We start from the raw sequence: 10445 nt of genomic DNA on the forward strand, positions 1-10445 counted from the left end.
CAAGACCCCGCAGCCCCCAAACCCTAGTTCGAGTCCAGCTTCTCCTCCTGCACAAAGGCCCACCCCTCCTCCGGGGTCTCAAAGTAGTAATGCCGGTCCTTATATGTTACCCACAGACGCGCAGGCTGCAGCATTCCAAATTTAACCTGCTTGTTATGCAGCACCGCCTTCGTCCGGTTAAACCCGGCCCACCGCGTAGCCACCTCCGCACTCCAGTCCTGGTAGATTCGCACTACCGAGTTCTCCCACTTGCTGCTCCTCTCCTTCTTGGCCCAGCGCAGCACACACTCCCGGTCACTGAACCGATGGAACCGCACCAGCACCGCCCGCGGGGGTTCATTCGCCTTGGGCCTCCTGGCCAGCACTCTGTGTGCTCCCTCAAGCTCCAGGGGCAGATGGAAGGACCCCGCCCCCACCAACGAATTCAGCATAGTGGCCACATAGGACGGTAGATCCGACCCCTCCAGCCCCTCCGCAAGGCCCAGGATCCTCAAATTCTTCCGCCTCGTGCGAAAGTCCAGCTCCTCCAAGCGGTCTTGCCATTTTTTGTGAGGTGCCTCGTGCATCTCCACCTTCCCCACGAGGAGCACGGCCTCCTCCTCCCGATCAGCGGCCTGCTGCTGCAACTCCTGAATGGCTGCCCCCTGGGCTGTCTGGGTCTCAAACAGCTTGCTGGTAGTCACCTGCAGGGAGTCCAGCAACTCAGCCTTCAGTTCCGCAAAACAGCGCAGAAGAGAAGCTTGCTGCTCCTGCGCCCACTGCCTCCAATCCTCGGGTGCTCCTCCGGCTGCCATTTTGTCCTCCTTCCCCCGCTTTTTCTGGGGAGCTGCCGCAGCCTTTTTCTTTGCCCCACTCCGGGTACGCACCATAAATTCTGGGGGATGTTCCTCCAAGCACCTTCCCCCACCGGGAATCGGCGAAACAGCGCCGTTTGGGGCCCTAAAACGGGCCCGAAAGTCCTTTGATAGCGGGAGCTGCCGTACATGCGGCTTAGCTCCGCATCACCGCAACCGGAAGTCCTTGCTACACTTTTTGACGTCAGAAGTGAGTGTTGTAACCTACAAAGATGTAAAATTGCATTCCAAAAATTCCCCAAGGTATACTTGCTGTTATAAGCTACAGCTGATGTAAAGTCAAACACATATGAGGTTATCCCTCCCAGATGATCTTGCACTACTTGACAGGAATCAATTTTGATGGTCTTAAACACGTTATATGATACATTAAGTGTGGCTAGCAGGAAACATTTTGCACTCATTTAAATCAATGAACAGAAAACATATTTCCATTGTTGCAAAGTTAACTTTTCCACTGATGTAGAAATTAATTTTCAAGGGATAACTTGATGGGCAGCTGCTGCTCACTGAACACGGATGCAAGTGCTGCTTACCAGCAACATGCACTCAGAACATTACCTCTTCTCTATTGTTTTAGAGCCAAAACACTTCACATTGATGAAAATGTATGGTATAACTTATCTACTTTACGATTGACATTGTTATCTTCTCCAATGTTGTGCTGCACATCAATCTCCATTGGACCATGACCAGTGATTGTTCGAATTGTAGTGTCTTAACCATCGTCAACGTGTAGCCACCTTTATCTGGGCTGTATAATCTCCTTCCCTTGATCTCGTCACTACCAAAAACTACCTGATTAGTTCATATGTTACAAGTTTCTAACATTTATATTGCATTCCTATAAAATGTCCCAAGGTGTTTTATAGGAGTGTAATTAGATAAATATCAACATTGAGCCAAAGGAGGAGGCGTCAGGATGAGTATCTAAAAGCTTGGTCAAATGTACAGTTATTAAAGAGTGTCTTCAAGGAGAGATTCAAGTAAGGAATTTCAAAGCTTTTAGGGCCTAGGCAGCTGAAGGTACAGCTGCCAATTAGGTAAAATGAGTGCAGCGTGCACAAAAGTAGGGAGTGGGATTAATTGGATACTTCTACCAGAGCCAACACAGACAATGCTGGACAGTCGCCCTTACGTGCTGTAACATTCTATGAAGCTAGAGTTTAAGAAATGAAGAGATACTGGAGGATTGAAAAAGAAACATAAGAAATAACAGTTAGAGTGGGCCATTTGGCCCTCGCACCTATTCTACCATTCAACAAGATCATGGCTGATCTTCTATCTCAGCTCCACCTTTTCACTTATCCCTTAATATCCAAAAATCTATTGACCTGTAACAATATATTCAATGATTGAACATTCACAACTTTCTTTGAATGAAGAAACTTCCCCTTGGCCAACCCTTTATTTTAAGAGTGTGACCCCATGTCCTAAATTCCATAACATAGGGAAACATTTTCAGCATCTACCCTGCAAACTCCTTTACAATTTTATATGTTTCAATGAGATTATCTCTCTAAACTCCAGAAATAAATATCTAGTGTTGCAATCTTCCCTCATTGGGTAATCCTCTCAGCCCATTAGACCAATGAAATTTAATTCCACTCCCTTTTAGGAAAGGTTGTCTTTCCTCGGGTAAGGAGATTAAAACTGTGCGGAGTACTCTGTGTGAACTCACTAACGCCTATGGATAATTTTAGTACTCTTAATAATCCCTTTGTAACAATAGCTAACATACCAGGGTTGCAGGATTTGAGGTTACACAAATAGAATGGGATGAGGTAACGGAGAGATTTTAACACAAGGATCAGAATTTTAGAACAATAAAACACCAAATTTCTATAATATTTGCATTTTTGGGGGTTAATTTGCTTTAGCTGGAACAACTGAATGGATTATCAGAAGTGACATGTTTATCAGGCTCATGGGGTGCCACGATGGTTAGCACTGCTGCTTCACAGCGCCAGGGAGCCGGGTTTGATTTTGACTTTGGGTATCTGTGTGGAGTTTGCACATTCTCTCCGTGTCTGCGTGGATTTCCTCCAGGTTCCTCCCACAGTCCAAAAATGTGCAGGTGAAGTGGATTGGCCATGCTAAATTGCTCATAAGTGTCCAAAGGTTAGGTGGGGTTACAGGGATTGGGTCTGTGCAAAATGGTGTTCGAATGGTCAGTTCAGACTCGATGGGCCGAATGGCCTTCTTCTGCACTGTGGGGATTCTATGAAGTACAGGTATCAGAAGGCCTTGAAAATGAATATTCCTGCTTCCCACTAAACTAAACAAATAATGTTTATATTTGTGTAACCTCATTCTATTTGTGTAACCTCATGCCCCAATTTTAATAAATAAATCTTTTGGAGTGTACAATTGAATAGCAGATGCAATGGTATAAAAGATGCCTCATAATAAACGAGATCTTGAAACAATTGTTGAATTAAAAGGAATATGTATTTATATACAGCTTGTGTAATTCCACATGACATTTTCACATTATTTTTGAAAATTATGGTTTACAGATTGGAACAGAACATGCCTTTTAACGTTTCTGTCAACGTCTAATTACAAACGTTGAATAATTTAGACAAATCATATTGTTCAATCATGTGCCTAAAGTGTAACCTTTCATAATAATGCTATGCAACAAATCTGGTCAACTGGTAATTAACTTCCATGAATGTTAATAAATTAATAATTGAGGAGATTAACAACATATGGTTGAAGAGTGGAATAACAACTTGATACATTCAAAATGATACAGTGGAGACTAGTTAGTAACATTTTTAATCGTCAACAATTTGATACTATATTCTTTTTATCTTACATAATGCACTTTAAAGTTTGCTTTAATACTGCACATACACTAGAATCTAGTGCGTGATAAGGCATCTATAAAATACTCGGACTTTGAGGAAAGTAACTTCACCAATTTCACGAATTGGCCAAACGGTTAGGAACTTGCCAGTCCTTTAATGAGATGCTCTGCACCCCATCAATATCCCGGGAATCTCAGCCCCCCGCCCAGAAAACTGCATCATGAGCTGCTTTGACACCAGGATTTCCAATGGTTGACACAGCCTTGAAACCCAAATAAAACCCTGAAGTGGATCAGGTCTCTGTAGGTCTTTTCTTTTTTCCTCTCTCTTTTTAGAATTGCATTTATCTCCTTTCAAATGTCTGGGAGAAGTCTGTCCTTGCACTTAAAATGTTTTAAAAGAGAGGATTTTCAAATAAAGGTTTAGTCCGGCTACATTTGGAAATGTTGGGAGAGCTGAGACGAGATTTACAAACCCCAGTGCCTGGTCCCAATGTCTCCGGGTGCGTCTATTTATGTGAATAAAAGGCGAGGATTGGATTCCCACGCCAGCTTGTATGTGGCAGGACGCGGGGTGGTGGCCAAGTGTCCGGCTACTCCGATGCTGAATGGCTCTCTCACACTCCGTGTCTCCCCCACCCCCAGACAGTGCAGTGCAGCCTCGCCTCACGCGGATGAGTTAATGTTTCCTGAGGACATCAGGGTCTCGGGGGTGCCGCACTCGTCCTTGTGCTGATGGGACGAGTTGTCCGACTTGCTGCGGCTGAACTCCATGGTGGCCATGAGTGGTGGTTTGTGCTGCCGGAGCCTGCGGACGGGGCCCCGCTGGCACGCGCAGCAGAGCAGGCGGAAGAAGGCCCGCCTCATCTCCCGGCTGGTCAGCGTGTAGATGATGGGGTTCATGGCTGAGTTGAGCACGGCCAAGGCCAGGAACCACTGGGCCTTGTAGAGGACGGGGCAGCCGCGCACCTCGCACGCCACGTCGAGCAGCAGCAGGATGAAGAGCGGTGACCAGCAGGCGATGAAGGCGCTCAGCACGATCATCACCGTCTTGAGCAGCGCCAGCGACTTCTCGCAGCTCCGGCTGGAGCGCATCGAGTACTTGCGGAAGGTGAAACGGCGGCTGCGGGACCTGACCAGCGCGTAGATGCGGGCGTAGAGCAGCACGATGGCCAGCAGGATGAAGCTGAAGACGGTGGTGCAGAAGAGGATGTAGTGCTTGTGGTAGAGGGGCAGCACGGTGGAGCAGTGCGGGAAGCCCTGCAGGCAGTTCCAGCCCATGATGGGCAGGCCGCCCAGCAGCACCGAGAGCAGCCAGCAGCCGCTGATGAGCAGGAAGACGCGGGAGCTGCCGCCCGAGCTGTGGGGCTTCATCTTCAGCATGGTGAGGTAGCGCTCGATGGCGATGGCCAGCAGGCTGAGAACCGAGGCGGCGAGCGCCACGAACATGCTGCCCTCCCGCACGAACCACTGCGCCGGCGTCAGCTTGTAGGTGTTGGAGCCCGACAGCAGGATGTTGACGGTGTAGGCGGCACCGGCCAGCAGGTCAGACAGCGCCAGGTTCCCGATGAAGTAGTACATGGCGCGGTGGAACTTCTTGGTCTGCCAGATGGCGAGCAGCACCATGAGGTTCTCCAGGATGATACAGCAGCAGACCACAATGAGGAAGATGGAGGTGACTGTCAGGCTGCTCCCCGGGCCGGCCCTCAGCTTGCCCGTGTAGTTGTAATGCTGCTTGATGATGTCCTTGTCGGTGTAACTGGTGTAGGGCACGTGCGACTGCCCGCCCGCCTCCATCTCGCTACACTCACTTTTCCCGCGCCTTTTTTCGTATCTTTTTTTCTTTCCCCCGCCGCTTGTTTGTTTGCAGGAGGCGCCCGGCAGAGGGCGCAGCGATCCCGGAGTGGAGTCAGCGAGGAGCCGCCGGGAGACAGCCAGGCATGGTCACCCTGCAAAGACAACCCAGAGCTTCATCAGACACACACCCATCAAATCTCCCCACCGTCACAAGGCATTGCAACAACTCTCCAATTTTAATTGCACATTTCAGATTTATATGCGAATAAAGTGATGCATTTTCTTCTTTTGGAAATAAATGATTTATTTTTCGTTTTATTTTAATGCCCTGCACCATAACTCACCGCAGTTGGGAAAAAAAACTTAATTAGCTGTGATCGTGAAGGACGCTATATAAATGTATACGTTTCAGTAAACAAGGGGAATAATTTAACGTTCAAATCAACTACCCCTGGAGGTGGAGGGCTGTTTTGGAAGTAAATGTTTCTCGGCAAAATCAAATGTGTTATTTACAAAACGGCCACCGAAATCTTAAAATACAATCTATCATTAAAATGCACCAATTTTGCTTAAGCGCGTTTCAAACTTATTCAGTGGAAATTAAACCGAGACGATGCATTAAAGTCGAGAATAAAACAACACATTGCAACTTTTTTTTACCAGCTTTAAACGTTTTGCTAGTGGAAGGTTACCTTTATTTGTTGAAAACGCAACAAGTAGCTTAGAGGAGCGAGACCGTGAGAACAGGATCGTCTCCTCGATTGGAAACAATGAGAAGCATTGGGCTCTGTACAATACCCTGTACAATTTCGCTTCTGTCCCAGACTGATGTCTGTCGCCGACCCAGTAACATCAAAACCAACTAAGTTGTGAGACTGGGCGGCGATAAATAGAAGATGCACGCAGCTGATAACTGTGCAAAACAGGAAAAAGGTTGACGCAAAAGATCCAAGGACAGGAGCAGCCAGACAGCAGAAGTCAGCACTGAACAGTTAGAACCGCCCCACCACATACTTCACACAAAAAGTGTCTGCAAATTCCGATTCCAGTTTTGTTGTTACAAAGTCTGTCAAATTGCTGTCCTGAATTTCAGGGGTTGCATTTAAATACCCCATAAATAAGCACCTTGAACCTGACAACAGGTCAAACTCGGGACATTATGTAATTCAGGAATGAAAGTTCATAAGTGACATCTGCAAAACGTTCAAAGTAGCAAAAAGCTGCAATTTTAAATAATATATATGCAATATTTATCCATTAAAGGCATTGATTTTCCTCGTTGCCGTCAGGTTGAATAAGACTGTTAACTGAAATGTATTTGGAGACCTTACCCAGTACAGGCTGGTGGATACTGTTATGTTGTTTTACACATCATGCCAGTCTAAGCTCTGAGTTGTCACTGAAACACACTGAAGAATCGGACGGGCTTTTTCATCGCCAGTTAACAGAGGCGGCCCCCTCTTTCCTATTTGCTTCAATAGTTTGCATTGCCCTGTGAGAGGTGGATTCTCTTGGCAGCGGCAGTGTTTTGTACTGGAAGTCACCGAGAACAGTTATTCCCAGTACATACTTGAAACACGTCCAATTCATTCCGCTCTTTCAATGAAGCGAATGAATATAAAGTGAAGTAAAATACAGGATTTAAAACATAGGGTATCCCCAGGCATGTCAACCACTTTCTAAACGCAACGGACACTCATGCCCCATTTTCCAAGCACTTTTCAGGAGTTATGTCATCTTAGATACAGGGGCCGTTTTGCTGCCAGTCGTTTTTATTTACGTTCTTCAAAGAACTTTATGCAAATTGGTTGCCATTCCTTTACAGACCAAACTGCATAGGTTTAATCGCGGGTTTGCATGTAGCCTCGCACATATATTTGCAGGGTCAACGAGTCCATATCTAAAACCTCAAGGACTGCCCCAACTCGTATTGGCAATTAATTATACACGGGAGAGCAGCAAAAAACCCCCCAGAAAAACAAACTCTTCTGTTTGCACCACTGAACTCCACAGTCAGGGGCGCCAATGGAAGGCGGGGCATCAGTCTCCCGATCACACCATGTAATTAGCTGGTGCTTGCAATCCGGACCAGGCGATTTGAGGTCGGAAGTGTTGGGTGGAATTCGCGGGGGGAGGGGAGGGGGGAGGAGAGAGAGACTCAGTGGCGAGAGTGACCCTCACTCACTACCCAGCTTGTTTTTGAAGGTAACTTCGTGTGAGAAGCCTGCCGCTTTGCCCCCTCACCGTGGTCTGGGCAACCCGCTGTCGTGCAGGAAGTGGCTGCCGGAATCTGAGGCCAAGTGGGAGGGGTGTGAGGAGGGGGGGGAGGGGTGTGAGGAGGGGGGGGGAGGGGTGTGAGGAGGGGGGAGGGGAGTGAGAAGGAGGGGGATGGGTGTGAGAGGGGGAGGGGAGGGGTGTGAGAGGGGGCGGGGCGGGGTGTGAGAGGGGGAGGGGTGTGAGGCGGGGCGGGGTGTGAGGAGAGGGGGATGGGTGTGAGGGGAGGGGGATGGGTGTGAGAGGGGGAGGGGAGTGAGATTTCGGCAGTCACCATGTAAGACGGTGGTTAAAGTGCTGGAATGACGGCAGGAAGTGCCAGCTGGCCGTCTCAGCTTCCCTGGCGCTTCTCCGCACATTCCCTGCTTCTCCATAAAAAGAATAACTAACGTTAGGGGGGAAGAGCTATTTAAAGCCGTTTGGTGCTTGTTTTAAAGGCCAATCATGGGAAACTGGCGCACACTTGCCTACCATTGGAGACACCTGGAGAGCAGAATATTTGACCCAAGGTCAGAGCTGGCGCCAAGCAGGCTCAGGAAAGGAATACTCTCAAGGATCAGTGGAGCTGTCACTGGAGTGAATTGTGAACAGAACTTGGCAGGCCTACAGCATGGGTGCAGCAGCCATTGCTGGGTTTCTTCTTGCAGAGGAGGAGGAAGAAGAGCAGCAACTGCAGCAGAGGCAGGCAGCCCAGGAACGCAGAGGGCATAGACGGATAACCACACGCCGAACAAATTACCCCAGGCAAAGGGTGTTTAGGAACAGAGTCAGTTACTTAGGCTTGACAGAAGAGCAGTGCCTCAAGAGGCTGCGACTCAGCAGGGAGGCTGTGACTGAGGTTTGCCGCCTGGTCCAAGGTGATCTACATGGAGAATCAATAATTCGCACTGCGCTCCCAGTGGCGGTGAAGGTCACTGCTGCCCTTAACTTCTATGCCACAGGGACTTTCCAGGCACCCACAGCAAACATCACTGGGATCAGCCAGTTTGCTGTGTACCGTTCCATTAAGGAGGTCACTGATGCACTAGTTCGACATGCACCCACCTACCTAAGCTTCAGGAGTGATGAAGAACAGCAGCGACAACAGTATTTTTTTGCCATTGCTGGATTCCCTAAGGTGCAGGGTATCATTGATTGTATGCAAGTAGCCATTTGTGCACCTAATAACAATCCTATGGCCTACCTAAATGCCAATGGTTATTATTCCCTCAATGTCCAAATTACATGTGACCACCACCAGAAAATAACGAATGTTAATGCGTGCTTCCCGGGTGGCATGCATGACTTTTACATTCTGAAGCAATCTGAGATTCCTTTAATCTTTGAAGGGGAAAGAAAGTTCACTGGATGGCTCCTTGGAGATCTAGGCTACGTGCTTCAACCGTGGCTGATGACACCACTGCGTAACCCTTGTACTGTAGCAGAAAACAGATACAATGTCGCACACGCACAAACCAGGGTAGTCATAAAAGAGACATTGCGACTACTAAAGAAACGCTTCCGTTGTTTGGATCGGTCAGGGGGAGCCTTACGATATGCCCCGGAAAAAGTCAGCAAGATTGTAACGGTATGCTGCATGCTACACAATATTGCCATGGACAGTGGTCTTTCCCTAGATTTGGATGATGAGTTTAAACCCATAGAAGATGAGGAGGATCATGACCCACAACAGCCACCGGCACTGGATCAGCCATTACAGAGGGCGAGGCAGATACAGGAGGAAATCATTGCCCAGTTCTTCAGCAGTTGAGGACAGGTGCTGTTCTTTGGACAGATTTATAATCGGACTTGGTTCTTGCTTCACTTTTGCATTTCTAACATACAACAGTTTTTGAGATATTTGTTTTGTTACTTTTGTCACTTCTGAACAATAAAACAATGACACTACCATAAAAGTGTTTTTATTGTGATTTGATGGGCTTCCTCTCTGACCCATGACCTTTAGTGTGCTGCCTTTCCAAGGTCTCCAATTTTCTTCTTCGGTGATCACCCACTAACGAGTATGATTGTCTACCTGAGAAAGTCCGTGTTACTGGTCATGAGTTCTGTGGCTGATGAACCTGATTCTAGAGCCCCATCTTTGACTGCACACTTGGCTGGTGTTTCTGGGAGGTGGGGTTGGCCCTTGTACTCTAGATCGCTGGTATTCCTTTCTCAGGCTCTTTCCCCAGGCCTCCTCTTGATCGTTTCTAAGAATTGTGGCTCTTCAATCAGGAGGTTATCCAAATAGGTCTCTTCTGAGCAAGGGTCTCCCAGGCATTGACGTCTATGTTCCATTTCTTGAGATAAGCCAGGATGTCTTTGAAGTGCTTTTTTTCTCCTCCTTGCTCGGAAGCCTTCCTTGAGTTGGGCAAAGAGAATTTGCTTTGAAATCCAGACTCTGATATCCTAAGCACATGGCTGCCCAGCGGAATTGGTTTCAAATGATCATGGCTTCTATACTGGGGCTCTTGGCTCCTACAAGGACACTGATGTAGCTACACCTGTCCTCCCAGCTGATGCAGAGAATCCGTCTCCGACAGCTTTGATGGTACCTCTCCAGGGTCTTGAGATGGCGTTCTGTATGTAGTCCAAGTTTCTGAGCCGTATAGAAGAGTCGGGAGGATGAAGGATCATGGTGTCAGCACGGATGTCCTCAGTTGTCAAAAGCTCTCATCCTTAGAGGTTCAAAGGAGGCACTTACGGATTGGATACGATGGTGGATC

The 10445-nt window shown here is 47.8% G+C and overlaps 2 protein-coding genes across 4 annotated transcripts; one reads left to right on the forward strand and one right to left on the reverse strand.

Annotated features, from left to right (window-relative positions):
* Positions 1–3286: 3286 nt before the first annotated feature.
* s1pr1 (sphingosine-1-phosphate receptor 1) lies at positions 3287–7664 on the reverse strand. Of its 2 annotated transcripts, none has more exons than XM_038794740.1 (2): positions 6798–7664; positions 3287–5618 (listed from the first exon to the last, which is right to left on the reverse strand). In XM_038794740.1, exon 2 carries the CDS (start codon positions 5464–5466, stop codon positions 4336–4338), a length of 1131 nt encoding a protein of 376 aa, XP_038650668.1. In that variant the 5' UTR covers positions 5467–5618; positions 6798–7664; the 3' UTR covers positions 3287–4335. The 2 variants fall into 2 exon arrangements, with proteins under 2 accessions (XP_038650668.1, XP_038650669.1); XM_038794741.1 differs by lacking the exon at positions 6798–7664 and adding an exon at positions 6159–6744.
* On the forward strand, positions 7509–9630 carry LOC119964774 (putative nuclease HARBI1). Of its 2 annotated transcripts, none has more exons than XM_038794739.1 (2): positions 7509–7527; positions 8178–9630. In XM_038794739.1, exon 2 carries the CDS (start codon positions 8351–8353, stop codon positions 9488–9490), a length of 1140 nt encoding a protein of 379 aa, XP_038650667.1. In that variant the 5' UTR covers positions 7509–7527; positions 8178–8350; the 3' UTR covers positions 9491–9630. The 2 variants fall into 2 exon arrangements, with proteins under 2 accessions (XP_038650667.1, XP_038650666.1); XM_038794738.1 differs by having other exon boundaries at positions 7514–7671.
* The last annotated feature ends 815 nt before the right edge of the window (positions 9631–10445 follow it).

The sequence above is a fragment of the Scyliorhinus canicula genome, chromosome 4 (genome assembly GCF_902713615.1).
Source record: "Scyliorhinus canicula chromosome 4, sScyCan1.1, whole genome shotgun sequence".
Taxonomy (NCBI): Eukaryota; Metazoa; Chordata; class Chondrichthyes; order Carcharhiniformes; family Scyliorhinidae; genus Scyliorhinus; species Scyliorhinus canicula.